At 41.8% G+C, this 21,215-nt stretch overlaps 1 protein-coding gene across 1 annotated transcript in view; it reads left to right on the top strand.

Moving 5' to 3' along the window:
* The first annotated feature begins 2,556 nt into the window (after window positions 1–2,556).
* The window catches only part of LOC118362647 (all trans-polyprenyl-diphosphate synthase PDSS2), a 48,364-nt gene continuing 29,705 nt past the window's right edge, over window positions 2,557–21,215 (top strand). Inside the window, exons 1-2 of the mRNA XM_035743160.2 lie at window positions 2,557–3,232; window positions 14,203–14,340. Coding sequence (XP_035599053.1) covers window positions 2,988–3,232; window positions 14,203–14,340 — 383 coding nt within the window. The 5' untranslated portion in view covers window positions 2,557–2,987. The remainder of the gene's footprint in view (window positions 3,233–14,202; window positions 14,341–21,215) is intronic.

Here is a 21,215-nt window from a genome sequence, read left to right on the forward strand (position 1 = left end):
TGGACAGATGTTGGTATGGTTATCTGTAGCCATTACAGATTTACAATAGAAATTGTGCAAGCCTCTGACAGGTGGTCCCGGGCAACTTCTTGACCTTCTTCTTCTGTGTGATAGAACCAAGGAGTTTAGGTAGAACTCAGTTGCAACAAAGGCAAAGCTCTAACACACTTGCACAATTTTATGGTGAGAAGAGGCAGATGCCCTCCTGCTTAACATACTAGCTCCATGACTTTCCACAGGGTGTGTATCTTACTGTAAGGTGGCTTCCTTCCTTCCTGGTAGGCTATAATTGCTTTTACTATCCTCAATGCAGGCGAAGGAAAGGAGAGGCATCATCATTAATCCACAGAGGAGTCCCAAAAATGGGAGCTCCTTGTTCTAAAAGAAAATGTCCTTGAAATAATATCCCTGTCTAGTCTCTGTTCAAAAGCAGATAGTGTAACTCAATGAGTGCATTGTCCCGCATATGCATGCACAAACAGACAGACAGACACACACACAGCCTGCAGTTCGATATTGTTACATGAATTGAAACATAATAATTACGTTTTTCCTGTAGAATAGTCAACACAAAATGTAATGTAGCACAGCTCCTTCCACTCAACCAGACCCTCCAGACATCTGCAATTGGTAGTTGTGTTATTACACAGGTAGGCTTATATGAGCAACTTGGTATAAAGTGTTATCAAAATATTTAATTAAAGTAAACACATATTTAATGAAATTATACCTAACAGTCATATTTAACAGATTTATATATTTTTTTCCTTGAGTCCATGCTCAACGGCTGCATTTACACAGGCAGCCCAATTCTAATTGATGTTTTGACCAATCAGATCAGCTCTTTTGCCAATAATTGGCCAAAATATCAGAATTGGGCTGCCTGTATAAATGCAGCCAAAGTTCTCTGAATAAGAGTGAATTTACAAATGTGACCCATGGTGAAGATCCCACTCTTATAGAGTATGACGTAGATGTAAAAAGTAAACAGCATAGTGGGTCAATTTTCGCAACAACTAACACCAATGAAACGCGAAGCTACAACTTCACCCCTGTTTTGGTGCCCTGGCTACCATGCTGCCAACAGCATGAAGCGAACTCGTGCACATGTGCAGATACTGTGTGTGACTGTGAAAGAGCCAAGTCTTGCGTCTCGCTCATCTCAATATCTGTGGTGCTGCTCGTGGCAAAGTCATTTCGCTGAGTCTACCTTTAATTAGGCAAACTTTTGGTAGTACACTGGTGCTCCCAAATTTTAAAAGTTAGGAGCACCAAACAATATTTAGGAGAACCAGAAAAAGAGATTAGGCCTATTCTCAATTTAATTCATTTGAACCTCCGTGCACCTTCTGTGACTTCTAAGATTTTAACTCATTAACAATAGTTCTCCAAGTTTTCACCATCATTGTTAAGCCCTAGTTCTTTTTTGTTGCTTTGACAAAGTACTTTTTGAAGATGATTATTTATTTCATGTGATGAGTGATTCAATTACGTCTGTCCCTCATTTTAAGGTCAACCTTAAACAAAATCTTGTTTTACAATTGCCCTTCCCTGTTGCACACAACAAGCTTCCATTCCCCATGTCACAAGAAGATATATGGCTGATTTTAGATTAAATGTTACTTTATTTGGCACTTAATAGGCACAAGTATTTTGTTTATCTTAAGATGTGAAAACGTGTTTTTTATTAAGTTGAACATGTGCTCTGTATGACAGAATGTTTAAATGAGGTGAAATCAACGTTTTTTGTTGTTGAAAAGGCACCAATTGGTGGAACGACCCAAATAGGGCTAAGCAATTTTATAAACTTCCACTGTCCTCTCAAGAGTTTCTGAATTCCCTCAGGTGAGGTAAAATGATAGGCTATAATATATCGACTTTGCTCGCCGCTGATACAAATGTAAGAGCAGCAGGAGCGCACCAGACACGAACACAAATGTAACAACTGTGATGCCAATGACAAATTCTAGCCTACATGGTGTTATCATGTCAGCTTTGTTATTCTAAATGACTTTTCAATAATCATATTATATCAAAGACACTTCTTCTGAAGAATATCCAAAATCTGAAGAAAAAAAAGCATGTTTTTTTATTTCACTCCGAATGTTGGATCCTTCTCAGTTAGTAAAATTAAACATTTTTTTATGTTTTGTTTTGTCAAGCCTAATATTTTTTTGCTAAATTGGGAGACGGTTTGTACTGAATGACGCGTTTCCCCAAAAAACATTCTTCAACGTTCTCGAACAGATTTTGAGGTACGTTTCTCCGTTAGGTGGGTGTCGCGGGTGTGGCTTGAAGCTATCAGTGCCTTATTCAAAGGCCAAACACCACCCATTTCTACAATTTATCCTCTTAAAACATGTTTTTAAACCTATCCCTAACATTAACCACAACGCTTAGCGTATGGCTGAAATAATCTTAAATTAAGACCACAAAGCAAATGTTTGTTCTCATACATACATTTATTTACGATGTAGATAATCGTAGATGTGCTATCTAGTGGAAGCATTTTTTCGCACTGAGCGCAGCCCAGGGCACATCAATCAATAACTGTTGTAACGTTTTTGCGACATACCGTATTGCGTTTCGTCAAGATGGCGGCCTCCTGTGTCAATGTTTAACATTTTAGGTCGTGTGTTACGGTATATTTACTGGACATTTTATAGGATACATCAAAGGGTATAAGTATTAAATGAAGTAGGGTGATAACGTTATGTATAATACTTATTTCAGTTAATGTGACTGTCGACAGCGATAATAATATCCATCATAATAACATTAGATTCTGTAAATATGGATGGATAGCTAGTTAACAGTTACATATCTAATTTAATCGGTTAATGTCATTTTCCTGCCACCGTTTAGTTTATTTATTTAATCGACTTAGCTATATATACTAGCTTGTGTCAAGCTTGGATATAGACCTCTCAAGGGTTTGCTTGATATTTGTTTAAACTTTAATTAGTAAAAGACCTTCAGCTGTAAAGATGACAGTAATTTGGTCTCGGCTCTCGTGCATTGTTTTGCTAAACCGTGGACAGAGGAACATAAGTCTTTTCTCCAACACAACGCCTTCTAATTGGAATAAAGTGGTCTCGGATGCAGAGAAAATCGTGGGTTATCCGACTTCTTTTATGAGCCTACGCTGCTTGCTGAGTGATGAACTCAGTAATGTAGCAATGCACGTGAGGAAACTGGTTGGAACAAAACACCCGTTACTCAACACTGCAAGGTATGGTTTACACACGATCATCTACTATTGCATACATTACATCATGTTTGTAATGCAAATGTAAAATCTTCCATTACACAATTTCATCATACACAATGCAACTCTATATTGCCTCTATATTGCCAGGTAGGCCAGTTGAGAACAAGTTCTCATTTACAACTGTGACCTGACCAAGATAAAGCAAAGCAGTGTGACACAAACAACAACACAGAGTTGCACATGGAATAAACAAACGTACAGTCAATAACACAATAGAAAAGTATATATACAGTGTGTGCAAATGGCGTAAGGAGGTATGGCAATAGTAGCAAAGTAATTACAATTCAACAAGTTAACACTGGAGTGATAGATGTGCAAGTAGAAATGCTGGAAATACTGGTGTGCAAAAAGTAAATGCAACAATATGGGGATTAGGTAGGTAGTTGTATGGGCTACTTACAGATGGGCTGTGTACAGCTGCATCGATCGGTAAGCTGCACAGATAGTTGATTATTAAAGTTAATGAGTCTCCAACTTCAGTGATTTTTTTTAATTTTAATTTTATTTTTTTTGCAAATCTTTCCAGTCATTGGTAGCAGAGAACTGGAAGGAAAGGTGGCCACATGGGGTGTTTGCTTTGGGGTTGACCAGTGAAATATACCTGCTGGAGTGGGTTCTACGGGTGGGTGTTGTAATGGTGACCAGTGAGCTGATATAAGGTGGAGCTTTACCTAGCAGAGACTTATAGATGACCTGGAGCCGGTGGCGAATATGTAGAGGGCCAGCTGGCGAGAGCATACAGGTCGCAGTGGTGGGTGGTATATGGGGCTTTGGTGACAACGGTTGGCACTGTGATAGACTGCATCTAGTTTTCTGAGTAGAGTGTTGGAGGCTATTTTGTATATGACATCGCCGAAGTCTAGGATCGGTTTTAGGGTATGAGGGTATGTTTGGCAGCGTGAGTGAAGGAAGCTTTGTTGTGAAATAGGAAGCTGATTCTAGATTTAATTTTGGATTCGAGATGTTTAATATGAGTCTGGAAGGAGAGTTTACAGTCTAGCCAGACACATAGGTGTTTATTTTTTATATTTTTTTTATCCCCTTTTTCTCCCCAATTTCGTGGTATCCAATTGTTAGTAGTTACTGTCTTGTCTCATCGCTACAACTCCCGTACGGGCTCGGGAGAGACAAAGGTCGAGAGTCATGCGTCCTCCAAAACACAACCCAACCAAGCCGCATTGTTAACACAGCGCGCATCCAACCCGGAAGCCAGCCGCACCAATGTGTCGGAGGAAACACTGTGCACCTAGCGACCTGGTCAGCGTACACTGCACCCAGCCTGCCACAGGAGCCGCTAGTGCACGATGAGACAAGGATATCCCTACCGGCCAAACCCTCCCTAACCCGGACGACGCTAGGCCAATTGTGCGTCGCCCCATGGACCTCCCGGTCGCGGCCGGCTGTGACAGAGCCTGAACCCAGAGTCTCTGGTGGCACACTGCGCCACCCGGGAGGCCCTAAGACACCTAGGTGTTTGTAGTTGTCCGCATAGTCAGAACCATCCAGAGTAGTGATGCTGGGTGGGTGCGGGCAGCGATCGGTTGAAGAGCATGCATTTAGTTTTACTTGCATTTAAGAGCAGTTGGAGGCCACGGAAGGAGTGTTGTATGGCATTGAAACTCGTTTGGAGGTTTGAAAACACAGTGTCCAAAGAAGTGCCAGATGTATACAGAATGGTGTCATCTGCATAGAGGTTGATCAAGGAATCACCCGCAGCAAGAGCGACATCGTTAATATATACAGAGAAAAGAGTCGGCCTGAGAATTGGACCCTGTGGTACCCCCATAGAGACTGCAAGAGGTTCGGACAACAGGCCCTCCGATTTGACACACTGAACTCTGTCTGAGAAGTAGTTGGTGAACCAGGCGAGGCAGTCATTTGGGAAATTTGAGTCTGCCGATAACAATACGGTGATAGACAGAGTCGAAAGCCTTGGCCAGGTTGATGAAGACAGCTGTACAGTCCTGCCTTTTATCGATGGCAGTTCCTTGTGCGTGGCTGAGGTGCACCCGTGACCAGCTCGGAAACTGGATTGCACAGCGGAGAAGGTAGGCGGGTACCGAAATGGTCAGTGATCCATTTGTTAACTTTGCTTTCAAAGACTTTAGAAAGGCAGGGCAGGATGGATATAGGTCTGTAACAGTTTGGGTCTAGAGTGTCACCCCCGCATCTTCCTAAGCATAACTTCTGATAGAGCTGATTCAACCAACTTCTGCCTTCTCGACTGACAAGTTCACAACCACAACAATGCCCCAAAATGTAGGCGCACTAAAGGGCCTACTTTCTTTCACGTAGGCCTGTCGCAGCTGGCACCATGTGGCCCGACTGCACGAGAGCTCACTTTTAGTGACCCAAGCCATGCTGCAGTTACTGGGTACCAGTTTGTGTGTGCCATCATGGCACTCCTTGTCATGGAAGTTGACATGAATGCAAACAGATCTGGGACCAGGCAATGCTGCAGTTAGTTAAGAAATGTGGCGATGAATTATGTAGACAATGCCATGCACATTTACATAGAAAAATGCTAAACGTCCCTTGTCTGTCACGAATGTTGAATACAATTATATTTAAACTTACTCTACCGATTGTCTGTGGTGTTGGTGGTCAGTCTCTGGTCGAAATCTGAGAGAAAATATCCACAGGAAAGTATTATTAAACCTACTTCAAAAAGTGGGCCTATGGGCGTCCCGAGTGGCACCGCTGTCTAAGGCACTGCATCACAGTGCTTTGAGGTGTTACTACAGACCCGGGTCGATCCCAAGCTGTGGCACAGCCAGACATGACCAAGAGACCCATGAGGCGGCACACAATTGGCCCAGCGTTGTCCGGGTTAGGGGAGGGTTTGGCAGGTCGGAATTTCCTTGTCCCATCACTCTCTAGCGACTCCTTGAGGCGGGCTAGGTGCATGCAAGCTGACTCGGTTGCCAGCTGGACGGTGTTTCCTATGACACATTGATGCGGCTGGCTTCCAGTGAGCAGTGTGTCATGCACACTAACCGAAGTCTCACAGGTGTTTACATGGTTTTGTTTAAATTTTGAGCAGCTGAAGGTCCTACACTACGGACAATCGGGCAGAGTGTAAGTTCAAATAGAATTTTATTTAACATTCTTACTTGCAGAGAACCTGAGAGGACCAATCCATGATCCTATATTTGGTGCACCTACTCTGTCATGTTAGGTTGTATTTTGAGTGGACAATTCCTTTTACTTTATCATAATTACATTTCATTATAAAACCCATTGTTTCTGGCGCCTCAGCACAGTCTACGCCAGGGGTATTCCATTCTTACCCTTCAAGATCCAGAGCCTGCTGTTTCTCTGTACTACCTGATAATTAATTGCAGCCACCTTGTGTCCCAGGTCTAAATCAGTCACTGATTAGAGGGGAACACAAAATTGCAGTGGAACTGTCTTCCAGGTCTAGAGTTAAATTTGAGGGGTCTACGCTAGGTGAGGTGTGTCAAAGATGCTGGTATTGAGAGCAAGTGTGATTGACTGGATGGTTGTCACAGGCAAAGCCCCATAATTAACCATCCTTATGTATCAGAAAAGTTGGAATTTCTTATTTTATTTCATGGTTGCTTTTACTGCTCCCAGAGTAAGATGCTGGTGTGTCTTCTTGTTTCTCTGAGCTGAAGAGGAGTGAGCTGGGTACAGTGGCTACCCCCTTGTGGCTTGTACTGGCAATTTAAATATTCTCCTCGTACAGTACCTGCTGGTATTGGCTGCAAAGTTGTGTAGACTAGAGTAACCTCCTCTGACAAATAGTGTCACCCAGTAAATGTAACAAAGCCCCAAAAATAGCCTGAGATTAAATGTAAACATAACAAAACATATTGGCTAAGTTGTTTCGAAAAACAGCCTACAGCAAATCAAATGGACGCAATGATGCAATGTGGATCACGGTATGACAACTAAAAGAAAGCCAATATTGGTCAATTTCCTTCAGTGAATTGTAGTCTACTAAAAGGTGAAACAAAATAAACTTCTTGTTCTATTATTCCATCTCTCTAAATGTGTTTAAATTAAATGACAAGTCCCATGGAATCTGTGCTGTTTAGATTGTTAAATGATTAACCCCAAATGAGTGTGTGACATTGACAGTGACATTAACAGATCTAAACATTTGACCCCTGTTAGATGTTAAAACTTTGATTTTGTAGTACACCTATCACTTAGTTCAAATTGATTAATTACAAAGCCTCATAGCTGAATTTGACCAAATGACCCCTTAAGCATTTACCCTCCCAACCCCTCAACAAAGGTATTGCAGGGGAATATATCTTATTTTTTTTTTACCTCTCTAAATTAGAGTGCATTCAGAAAGTATTCAGACCCCTTGACTTACAGCCTTATTATAGAATGTATTACATTTCCCCCTCATCAATCCACACATACTACCCCATAATGACAAAGCAAAAAAGGTTTTTAGAAACGTTTGCTAATTTATACATAAAACAAATGGAAATATCACATTTACATAAGTATTCAGACTTTGTTGAAGCACCTTGGGCAGCGATTACAGCCTAGAGTCTCCTTGGTTATGATGCCTCAAGCTTGGCACACCTGTATTTGGGGAGTTTCTCCCATTCTTCTCTGCAGATCCTCTCAAGCGCTGTCGGGTTGGATGTGGAGTGTCACTGCACAGCTATTTTCGGGTCTCTCCAGAGATGTTCGATCGTGTTCAAGTCTGGGCTCTGGCTGGGCCACTCAAGGTCAAGGACATTGAGAGACTTGACCCGTAGCCACTCCTGCGTTGTCTTGACTGTGTGCTTAGGGTCATTGTCCTGTTGGAAGGTGAACCTTCACCCCAGTCTGAGGTCCTGAGCGCTCTGGATCAGGTATCCAACACTGTTCTCTCTGTACTTTGCTTGGTTCATCTTTTCCTCGATCCTGACTAGTCTCTCAGTCCCTGCCACTGAAAAACATCACCACAGCATGATGCTGCCACCACGCTTCACCGTGGAGATAATGGCAGGTTTCCTCTAGACGGGACGCTTGGCATTCGGGCCAAAGAGTTCAATCTTGGTTTCATCAGACCAGAGAATCTTGTTTCTCATGGTCTGCGAGGCCTTAGGTGCCTTTTTGGCAAACTCCAAGCGGGCTGTCATGTGCCTTTTACTGTGGGGTGGCTTCCGTCTGGCTACTCTACCATAAAGGCCTAATTGGTGCAGCGAAGGTTGTCCTTCTGGAAGGTTCTCCCATCTCCACAGAGGAGCTCTGGAGCTCTGTCAGAGTGACCATCGGGTTCTTGGTCACCTCCCTGACCAAGGCCCTTTGCCCAAATTGCTCAGTTTGGCCAGCTATAAGAAGCTGGTGGTTCCAAACGTATTCAATTTAAGAATGGAGGCCACTGTGTTCTTGGGGACCTTCAATGCTGCGGAAATGTTTTTGAACCCTTCCCCAGATCTGTGCCTCGACCCAATCCTGTCTCGGCTCTCCACAGACAACTCCCTTGACCTCATGGTTAGATTTTTTTCAGCTGTGGGACCTTTATATAGACAGATGTGTGCCTTTCCAAATCATGTCCAATCAATTTAATTTACCACAAGTTGACTATCAAGTTGTAGAAACATCTCAAGGATGATCAATGGAAACAGAATGCACCTGAGCTAAATTTCAAGTCTCATAGCAAAGGGTCCGAATACTCATGTAAATAAGGTATTTTTGTTTTTATTTTTAATATATTTGCAAATATGTCTAAACCTGTTTTCTTAGTCAATATGGGGAATTGTGTTTAGGATTGATGAAGGGGGAAAACGTATTTAATACATTAAAATATGTCGAACGTAACAAAACGTGGATAAAGGGGTCTGAATACTTTCCGAATGCACTGTAGTTGGATTACCCTCCAGTGCCATCTCTCTTCATTGGGGATGAATGGCTCCTCACTGTAAGAAATAAGGACAGGGACATGGAATGATAGTGCTGGAATCCAATCCCGCCATTGCAGAGTGTGTTGGAAACTGTAGCTCAAGGGTGTAATAACCTATACACCTAAATCTGATATGACAATCCATTTGGGTGTTGTAGTGCGGGGGTGAAGTGGACCTCTGACAGTCTGACTCCTCACTGTCAGCTTGGGTTGGCTGGTTCCTATTTCCTACTGTGTCTCTGCCCAAGACGCGGCGCAGATAAAAATATCCACAATAGCAGACAGGCAGACCCTTGTGGAGTTGTGTTTCGGTTTTCCCTTTCCTTTCATTCTAAAAAATGCAGCTCAGCTAACTTTGCCCAAAGTCTGGAGTTAGTGTGGCCATGCGGGAAAAATGAACTTTCACTTTGTAGCAGGGAAAGACCTTGACACAGTTAGACTTTTCTCATCAAGTGGCTTGCAGTTTTGTCCTGCTTTTTTTGTGTCACATTTAGGGTTTCAGGAAATATTTAGAGGTAGATGTCAAATCCTATTTTGTACACTAAGAGTTTATCCAAATGTTACTTTTAAGTGCTTAAGGCTTCAGTGGTTGTGCACTCACCTAAGAAATGGTTATTGCTGCTTTACCCCAAAAACAGGCCACTAGGCCTACATGCGATACATTTGAATAATTGTGCAGGTCTAGGTAGAGGACCGGTAGATAAGATTCAAAGAGCACTGTAATAAATGGTGGCTAACATGTAGTCCTACCCATTAAAATGACATTGACCCATCTCTCTTCCAGCACTCATCCCAGCCCCACCCCTTTGCAGGAGGGGGATTATGATTGATTGATTTGCCATGGTGTAGAGACTGGCATGCATATTAATCATTTGTCATCTTCAGGCTGCAGACTTGGCCAGTCGCCATAGGCAGACATTTTTGGTGTGGTTGCCGTTGTTTAATTGAAAGCTATAGGAATTCCAGTGTAATGTCACCCCTCGTAATGTCAGTTTTTACCTTTTGAATACATATATTTTGGTTACATAAAGTGCTTCAAGAGGCTAGTCAAAGACCATATCCCCTCCTCTCTCGCCAATGCACTCAACCCTCTCCAATTTGCCTACCGCCTTGACAGATCCACGGACAACAGAATTGTCATTGTACTGCACACTGCCCTTACCCACCTGGACAAAAGGAATGCATATGTGAGAATGCTGTGCATTGACTACATCTCAGCCTTCAATACCTTGGTACCCTATAAGCGCTTTACAAAGCTCACAGCCCTGGGTCTGAACTCCTCCCTATGTAAATGAATCCTGGATATCCTGACGGGCCGCACCCATGGGGTGAAGGTAGGCAACATTACCTCCTCGACACAGATTCTCAACACGGGTGCCCCACAAGGGTGCGCTTCCTGTACTCCCTGTATACCCACGACTGCATGGCCTCCCACAGTTCCAACTCCATCATGAAGTTCGCTGACATGACAGTAGTAGGCCTGATTACCAACAGCGATGAGGCGGCCTACAGAGAGGAGGTAGGCACTCTGACGGCTTGATGCCAGGTAAACAACCTCTCCCTCAATGTCAGCAAGGAGCTGATTGTGAACTTCAGGAGGATCTAGGCTGGACACGCCCCCATCAACACCAGGTGTCGCAGGAAGGCCAAGAAGATCATCAGGGATCACAGCCACCCAAACCATGCCCTGTTCTCCCAGCTTCAATCGATCAGACGCGGGTAGTACAGGAGCATCATGACAAAAACTGGAAGACTGACTAATAGTTTCTACCATCAGGCTGCTGAATAGCCAACCCTAGTCAGCTACCCCCCCCTTCCCCCACCAAACTGACTTTCACTCTGCTCCCACCTCAATGACATTCATCACCGTTGTTAATATGTATATTAGAGTAAAACATAAAAAATGTTTAGTCATTTTTGTTTTTATTTCACTTGGTCCCCACACCCTCTCTGGTCATGCTGCTCCCCCTATGGTCATTCCACCCCACCCCTTCAACAGTCTTTACTCTGCCTCCACCCTAATGGACGTTTTATTTATTCATCACTGCTACAGTTGTTATGTGTGTGCATAGTGCTATTTATATTGTAGTTTTTTTTATTATTACCATTTTCATTGTTTTATTTCACTTGGTCCTGCATGTTGAAGCTCGGAGCCTAAAATGTTCACTGTACTCTGCAATCACACCTGAAACCCTGTACATGTGACTATTAAAAACTCAATCTCTGAATCTGTTGTGGTTCACCTAGGCTACATGCTGTTCTTTTTGTTACTTTCCAGTGTTCGTAATGGTATCAGACCAGAACTTACATTATTTCATGTGATGGTTTTCGTTAGGGTCCATTGGATTTAACAGATCCAATTAGACGTGTCACTTTCCTCGCTTATCTATTGCACTTACCGTATCTCCTATCATCTCCCTTTTTTATTTCTCTCCATTCCCCTCTCCCTGCCCGTCTCTCTCTTCTTCCTCTGCCGTTTGCTCTCCCTTCATTTTCTGTCTGTCTCTTTCTTCCCCTCCTCTGCCTCGCTCCCTCTCCCCATCTCTCTCCCCTCCCTGTGGTGCAGGGCTGGGTCAGGGGGAGGGAGACTGTCTTGTGGACGCTGGTGTCTGGGCTCGAGCAGAGTGGGCGGTGCTCGGTGTCTACTCGGGGCTCTAACGAGAGTGTGATTCATGGCACAGGGGGCACCCTGGGGACAGGATTAGATGTGCTCTGTCTAAGCGCTCCCCTGGGACCACATATATTTTATCTCCAGAGTGGCAAGACCAGTGCTAGACTTGCAGCTCTGCTTGAACTGCATGTTGTGCCACAGCTGATCGATATGGTTTGGTCTTTTAATGAATCAGTAGTCTCTTTTTTTATTTAACCTTTATTTAACCAGGTAGGCCAGTTGAGAACAAATTCTCATTTACAACTGCGACCAAACGTATAGTCAATAACACAATAGAAAAATCTATACACAGTTTGTGCAAATGTAGTAAGATTACGGAGGTAAGACAATAAATAGTCCATAATGCTGAAATAATTACAAATTAACATTAATACTGGAGTGATAGAGATGCAGATGACGATGTGCAAGTAGAGATACTGGGGTGCAATAGGGATGGGGGAGGGGGGGGATGAGGTAGTTGGGTGGGCTATTTACAGATGGGTTGTGTACAGGTACAGTAAGCTGCTCTGACAGCTGATGCTTAAAGTTAGTGAGGGAGATATAAGTCTCCAGCTTCAGTGACTTTTGCCATTCGTTCCAGTCATTGGCGGCAGCAGAGAACTGGAAGGAGAGGTGGCCAAAGTAGGTGTTGGCTTTGGGGATGACCAGTGAAATATGCCTGTTGGAGCGCGTGCTATGGGTGAGTGTTTTTATGGTGACCAGTGAGCTGAGATAAGGCAGGGCAATACCTCGCAAAGACTTATAGATGACCTGGAGCCAGTGGGTTTGGTGATGGATATTTTTATTTATTTAACTAGGCAAGTCCTGGATTTCCTGGATTTCTCCGAGAAAAGCTACGTTCCCCTCACGAACACACTGTACTGCAGCATTTTGGCTGGCGAGCGGAAGCTATAGTGGTTAACCGTAGCTAAAACCACCAACCCATTTGGTTCACTGAGACGGTGGCAGCATAGTTGTGCCGTTTCGAAGAGGGACCGAGAGTCCGTCAATTGGGTCTATTCCTAATTGTGTATAATGTCTGAAATTGTCTCGTATGAGTGGTCGGGATCAACAGAGTGGGTTAATGATGAATAGGGGGAGGGGGGGGGGGGCAGTCTTATATTGATGGGGGTGTAAATTGTGCCTCATCTGATTTTATTTTATTTTTTTACTAAAAAAAATAGCTGTTTTCCTCTCTGGTTTCCAGATCTATTGTCAAGACAGTTCAGCTAAATTGTAAGTCGCTCTGGATAAGAGCGTCTGCTAAATGACTTAAATGTAATGTAAATGTAAGTCAGTTAAGGACAAATTCTTATTTTCAATGACGGCCTAGGAACAGTGGGTTAACAGATTTTTACCTTGTCAGCTCAGGGATTGGATCTTGTAACCTTTCGGTTACTAGTCCAACACTCTAACCACTAGGCTACCCGCCGCCCCAATGTAGTGAGGACCAGCCAACGAAAGCATACAGGTCGCAGTGGTGGGTAGTATATGGGGCTTTAGTGATAAAATGATTGGCACTGTGATAGACTACATCCAATTTGCTGAGTAGTGTGTTGGAGGCTATTTTGTAAATGACTTCAAAGCTTGCTTATTTAAAGCTACTCTGAGATGTATATTTGTTTCCATCAAAGAGTGGGGTCCACCAACAAACATGGAGTAGTGGAGCAATATTCTAAGGTCCATTCAATGACACATTTTCACAAATGGCAAATCAAGTTATTCCCTTGCCTCCCCATAGTTGTGCTCTCAGGTGGACACTTTCCCCTAGCAATTAAAAAAAGTTTGTCTGGCATTTCAGCTACTGAAAATGTTTATCTAACGCAGAGCTCTTGACTGAATAAAAAGCCCCTCCACTATTTGCAATGATGTAGCCCAAATACCCTTTGGCAATGCAGCTGAATTAATGATCTTGAAAAGCAGTTGTCTTCATGAGTGTGTTGACCTTTCTCTATGCGTCACCCCCATGAAGCAGCAATTAGCCATTTTGTTTGCTTAGCCATGATGTGAGAGGGAATAAAGGGATTTTTGGGGCACCCCTGGAGAGAGGTGGTGAAAGCTACACACAGTCTCATTAGCATAGTTGCACCACATCTCATTTCCATACAATTACTGGCCATTTTCTGTGTCATTGTTAAGAGGTTGCTTACTTAGCCTGCCATCCCAAGTCAATTCCCTGCTTGTCAGAATGGATTTTTTGAATGATGAAAATATATGTTCATTTTTTTCTTACTCCCGAAGGACATTTCTTTAAATGTGTGGGAGCGAACAAATGTTCAATTTATTCAACGTCTAGATTTGGCACAAGGGCTGCCTGATTTGTGTATGAAACAGTGTATTCCCACATTTTCTAAATCAACCTTACCCAACAATGAATGTGTAATTGATGCTTGTCCCTCTTCTCAGGGGCTTCGTCTATGACAGTAGAAACAACCTTCAGATGAGGGGTCTGGTCGTCCTACTGATGTCCAAGGCAGCCGGTCCCAGCCAGCACATAGCCTCAGACCTCCTCCCCCAGGACATGGTCAGTGGCATCTACCCCAGGTAAACACGCCTCTCTGGGGCTTTGTCTTCACATTCCTCTATCTTCCTTTCCTTAACTCCTTTCCTTTATTACCACTGACTTGGTGAAAAGACAGGAAAATGCTTGTCATTGCTCCTGATCTGACAGCACCCACACACACCAGCTCCAATTTATGTGTTATTTTCTGATGACGACATCCACTCGCACACTCACACAAGCACACCGCACATACACAGAATGTTGCCCAGAAGAGGGAATTCTGTGTGAAGATCACTCTACAACCTTGCCAGGTGGTTACCAGAAGTCGCTGTTGTGTTTGGCAGGTGATGCGCTGGGTGTCTGAATGGCCCCTTTTCTCCGAGCTGGCAAGCAGCACTGCCTCTACTATAGGATCAGTGAGGGAGTCTGTCAAGCAGGGTGGGTGGAGAGGATATTGTGGGGTGTCTGAAATTAATATGCTTACAGTCTGACTTGTCCATGGTTAATCATTTGGTAAGATTAAGACACCAGCTATTGACATGACCAACTATTCAGATTAAAGAGAATGAACGGCATCTTGAAACTACTGTATTTAAAAAAAATATGATGTTTTGGACTCGACGTGGCAATGTAGGGTTCATACATGCATAGTACACCATTCATCTTTTCCTGGCGGAGAAAACCTAGCAGTACATTGAATGCATAAAATATTTGGAGTGGCTGTGGTTCCTGATTTTCTGGAACCTGGAAGTTTTGGACTAAAGAGATTTCTGTGCATGTGCAGGATCCGCTGCGTGCTTCCTTCAGTCCATTCAGCTGTGCTCACTCACTCTGACTCCCCTGCCGCCTGTTCGAAGAACTGTTGTAACTGTTGTAACAGTGATCAAATCAAACATTTTATTTTTTATTTTAACGAGGCAAGTCCGTTAAGAACAAATTCTTATTTACAATGACGGCCTACACTGGCCAAACCCGGACGACGCTGGGACAATTGTGCGCCGCCCTATGGACTCCCAATCTGCCTTAAATCGATCCAGGGTGTCTGTAGTGACACCTCTAGCACTCAGATGCAGAGCCTTAGACCGCTGCGCCACTCGGGGAGTGCAAGCATGACATAACAGGCAGTCTAGAGATTTCATGTAATTTTTTCAGAAGGGGAGTTAGCCTACATACAGCTATTTAGGCAAGCTATATACAAATTATATTAACAAGCAAGACAGAGTCAATAGTGATTTTAATGGGCAACCATTGGCTATTGGGAGGCAGAGTTCTTTTTTTTAGCAACTCTGGGAATATAACTATAATGATTACATCACAAACGCTGATAGTTTTGCCCCAATATCTGTTAAAATACAAATAGCCTTCATATATATTTTTGGGAAGGTTCGTTCAAGTCACCACCAATTGTTTTATTTATTTTAGCTGTTCAGAAATACAGTAGCAGTCAAAAGCACCTATTCATTCAAGAGGTTTTGTTTTTCTTTATTTTTTATTATTTTCTACATTGTGGAATAATAGTGAAGACATCCAAACTATGAAATAACACATGGAATCATGTGGAAACCAAAAGTGTTAAACAAATCAAAATATATTTGAGTTTCTTCAAAGTAGCCACCTTGATGACTGCTTTGCACACTCTTGGCATTCTCTCAACCAGCTTCATGAGGAATGCTTTTCCAATAGTCTTTAAGGTGTTTGCACATGCTGAGCACTTGTTGGCTGCTTGTCATTGTCCTGTTGAAAAACAAATGTTAATCCCACTAAGTGCAAACCAGATGGGATGGCGTATCGCTGCAGAATGCTGTGGAAGCCATGCGGGTTAAGTGTGCCTTGAATTCTTAATAAATCACTGACAGTGTCACCAGAAAAGCACCAACACACCACCACCTACTATCACACCACCTGGAGATCATCCGTTCACCTACTCTGTGTCTCACAAAGACATGACAGTTGGAACCAAAAATCTCAAATTTGGACTCATTAGACCAAAGTACAGATTTCCACCGGTCTAATGTCCATTGCTCGTGTTTCTTGGACCAAGCAAGTCTCCTCTTCTTACTGGTGTCCTTTAGTAGTGGTTTCTTTGCAGCAATTTGACCATAAAGGCCTGATTCACGCAGTCTCTGAACAGTTGATGTTGAGATGTGTCTGTTACTTGAACGCTGTGATGCATTCGTTTGGACTGTAATATGAACGTATCCTCTGCAGCAGAGGTAACTCTGGATCTTCCTTTCCTGTGGCTGTCCTCATGAGAGCTAGTTTCGTCATGGTGCTTGATGGTTTTTGCGACTGAACTTGAAGAAACTTTCAAAGTTCTTGAAATGTTCCGGATTGACTGACCTTCATGTCTTAACGTAATGATGAACGGTCATTTCTCTTTGCTTATTTGAGCTGTTCTTGCTATAATATAGACTTGGTCATTTACCAAATAGCCCTATCTTCTGTATACCATCCCTAACTTTTCACAACACAACTGATGGGCTCAAACAGATTAAGAACAATAAATTCCACAAATTAACTTTTAATGAGGCACAACTGTTAATTGAAATGCATTCCAGGTGACTACCTCATGAAGCTGGTTGAGAGAATGCCAAGTGTGTGCAAAGCTGTCATCAAGTCTGTCATTGTGGCGGCAGCGTAACCTAGTGGTTAGAGCATTGGCCTAGTAACTGAAAGGTTGCAAGATTGAATCCCCGAGTTGACAAGGTACAAATCTGTCGTTCTGCCCCTGAACAAGGCAGTTAGCCTAGGAACAGTGGGTTATCACTGAAAGTAAGAATTTGTTCTTAACTGACTTGCCTAGTAAAATAAAGGTCAAATAAAAAGGCAAAGGGTGGCAACTTTGAAGAATCTCAAATATGAAATATATTTTGATTTAACACTGGCTACTACATGATTCCATATGTGTTATTTCATAGTTTTGATGTAAAAAATAGTAAAAATAAAGAAATCCTGAAATGAGAAAGTGTCAAGTTTTTACTGGTACTGTATGATGAAAGGACATAGGCTACAAATTGGTAGAGTGGTTCAGAAAAAGATGAGTAAAGCATCGAGTAGAGAGAGTAACTTGATCGTGTGTGTAAAATAACACAACGTGATTTTGAATCCTTAGTTTTGAGAAAGTAGTTTCTAGAGGGGCAGGCGGGCGGGAGAACTCTGTAATCGTAGCCTTGGTTTAAAATATTTAGTGATTGTGAGTTGTGCGCTCGTCGCTTTCATTGTGAAACTGCACGTACAAATTCGTAACACTGTATTGTACGCATTGGAATTCGTAACACATCACATGCGAAATTAATAATGGACATCCACAAATGCATATGTAACATATCATAATAAATAGAGGGACACAAATGTATTGTCAACACGATCAGAAACACTCTGCTCACGACCGTTTATTTTTTAAATTGTGTCGCTGGCGTGTTAAAAAAAAGGAATATAAATTGCGCAGTAGGCTATAAGGCTTTTAACAGGCGCGAGTCCATCTTTATCCTGTTGGCACAACACTAACTTTTTACGCGCTCGAGAAATCTATAGGGAATCAAACGTTCATCCACTTTTTAGATAAGAAAATATTGACCTAACTTTTTGTTATCATGTCAACCATCCATCAAAATCAAATAATTACATGTGTCCGTCCGACTTTTGTCTTTATAAACGTTCACACACGTATTCCATGATATTGGGTAATCTGGGCAACATTAACTGTTGATTGCCAGTGATAATCATTCATCACGTAATGTAATCATATGCTATATATACCCAATACTCAACTTCCAAGGAAATAGTGTATTTGATGTAAATATAAGTATAATTTTCCAGTGTATACATTTACATTAAAGTATTAATAGATACAAAGTGCTTTTATTTCTAAACGTAAAACAAAGTTGTGTGACAAATACCTTCAAATAAAAGGTCACATGCTGTACTGTTGCCTCAGATGAAACATTTGATTTCAAATCCAAAGTGAGTATAGAGCCAAATTAAACATTTTAGCTACACTTTCCAAATAAATACAGAGGGGAGTGTATGTTCGCTGTCAGCTGGTGGCTACGATAGGGAAGTTACAATCTAATGAAGCATTTTGTTAAATAACCAATTATTTTAGTCCAGGGGTCAGGATTCTTCGTTTGTCATGCAGAAAAGGAAAGAAAATGCTTTTACAAAAAAAAAAGTTTTTTTCTCCTTTAAAATGGAAGATTAACATTATGAAGTGTAGCTGGCTACAATCCTACTATGATTAACAGAATTATAATTGCCATGCATTGTTTTTACAAAAATACAAATTAACTGACTGACATCTGTCTGTCATTTGATGAACATATTTTTTTGCTGAAATGTGTTTCACAAAATGAAAAGATGAAATGTCTTGAGTCAAGTATTCAACCCTTTTGTTATGGCCTAAATAACTGTGGTCAACAAGTCAAATAAGTTGCATGGACTCTGTGTGCAATAATTGCTTTTAACATGATTTTTAAATGACTACCCCATATCTGTACCCCACACATACAATTATCTGTGAGATCCCTCAGTTGAGCAGTGAATTTCAAGCACAGATTCAAGCACAAAAACCAGGGAGGTTTTCCAATGTTTCGCAAAGAAGGGCACCTATTGGTAGATGAGTAAAACAAATCAAAAAGCAGACATTGAATATCCCTTTGAGCATGATGCAGTTATTAATTCACTTTGGATGATGTCAATACACCCAGTCACTACAAAGATATCGGCACCCTTCCTAAATCAGTAGCAAATTTTTTTTATATATATATATAAGGAAACCACTAAGGGATTTCACCCTGGTCAACCGATTATGATTTTTCAACGCCGATACCGATTAATCGGCCAATTTTAATAAAAAATAAATAAATAATAATAATGATAAAAAAATATGTATTTGTAATAATGACAATTACAACAATACTGAATGAACCCTTATTTTAACTTAATAAAATACATCAAATAAATAATGAAACATGTTCAATTTGATTTAAATAATGCAAAAACAAAGTGTTGGAGAAGAAAGTAAAAGTGCAATATGTGCCATGTAAGAAAGCTAACGTTTCAGTTGTTTGCTCAGAACATGAGAACATATGAAAGCTGGTGGTTCCTTTTAACATGAGTCTTCAATATTCCCAGGTAAGACGTTTTAGGTTGTAGTTATTATAGGAATTATAGGACTATTTCTCTCATTACCATTTATATTTCATATACCTTTGACTATTGGATGTTCTTATAGGCACTTTAGCATTGCCAGTGTAACAGTATAGCTTCCGTCCCTCTCCTCGCTCCTCCCTGGGCTCGAACCAGGAACACAACAACAGCCACCCTCGAAGCAGCGTTACCCATGCAGAGCAAGGGGAACAACCACTCCAAGTCTCAGAGCGAGTGATGTTTGAAACGCTATTAGCGTGCACCCCACTAACTAGCTAGCCATATCACATCGGTTACACCAGCCCAATCTCGGGAGTTGATAGGCTTGAAGTAATAAACAGCGCAATGCTTGACGCACAACGAAGAGCTGCTGGCAAAACGCACGAAAGTGCTGTTTGAATGAATGCTTATGAGCCTGCTGCTGCCTACCACTTTCAGTGAAATACAGAACCGTTAGGGGTGGCATCCATTAGCCTAAATATTCCTGTTACATTGCACAACCTTCAATGTTATGTAATAATTACGTAAAATTCTGGCAAATTAGGCGGCCCAAACTGTTGCATATACACTGACTCTGCGTGCAATGAACGCAAGAGAAGTGACACAATTTCACCTGGTTAATATTGCCTGCTAACCTGGATTTCTTTTAGCTAAATATGGAGGTTTAAAAATATATACTTCCGTGTATTGATTTTAAGAAAGGCATTGATGTTCATGGTTAGGTACACATTGGAGCAAAGATACGCACCGCATCGATTATATGCACCGCAGGACACGCTAGATAAAGTAGTAATATCATCAACCATGTGTAGTTAACTAGTGATTATGATTGATTGTTTTTTATAAGATAAGTTTAATGCTAGCTAGCAACTTACCTTTGCCTGTTACGCAAATGCAGTAGGCCGTCTCCTCATGGAGTGTAATGAGGCAGGTGGTTAGAGCGTTGGACTAGTTAACTGTAAGGTTGCAAGATTGAATCCCCCGAGCAGACAAGGTGAAAATCTATCGTTCTGCCCCATGATCGAGGCAGTTAACCCACCGTTCCTAGCCCGTCATTGAAAATAAGAATGTGTTCTTAACTGACTTGCCTAGTTAAATAAAGATAAAATAAAAGTGTTTTAAAAAATGGCCAAATCGGTGTCCAAAAATACCGATTTCCGATTGTTATGAAAACTTGAAATCGGCCCTAATTAATCGGCCATTCCGATTAATCGTTCGACCTCTATAGGGGATAACTGAGGATGGAACAACATTGTAGTTTCTCCACAATATATAAAATAAATATATAATAATACAAATATTAAACCATGCATACTGTTTCCAATATGGCAAAAATATGAACTTTTTGTCCAGAATACAAAGCATTATGTTTGGGGCATATCTAACACAACACATCACCGAGAACATATTTAAGCATGGTGGTGGCTGCATCATGTTATGGGCATGCTTATCATTGGCAAGGACTATGGCTCCATTCTGTTTCTTTTTATCCTAAAAAACTCCAAGTACAGGCAAAATCCTAGAGGAAAAAAACATGGCAGAATTGCAAAGAAAAATCCATATTTCAGACTGTCCAATAAAAATAAAAGATAGGCAAAAGAACAGACACTGGACAGAGGAACTCATCCTAGAAGGTCAGCATCCCGAGGTCGCCTCTTCACTGTTGACGTTGTGACTGGTGTTTTGTGGGTACTATTTAATGAAGCTGCCAGTTGAGGACTTATGAGGCATCTGTTTCTCAAACTAGACACTCTAAAGTACTTGACCT

The sequence above is a fragment of the Oncorhynchus keta genome, chromosome 29 (genome assembly GCF_023373465.1).
Source record: "Oncorhynchus keta strain PuntledgeMale-10-30-2019 chromosome 29, Oket_V2, whole genome shotgun sequence".
NCBI classification, from domain to species: domain Eukaryota; kingdom Metazoa; phylum Chordata; class Actinopteri; order Salmoniformes; family Salmonidae; genus Oncorhynchus; species Oncorhynchus keta.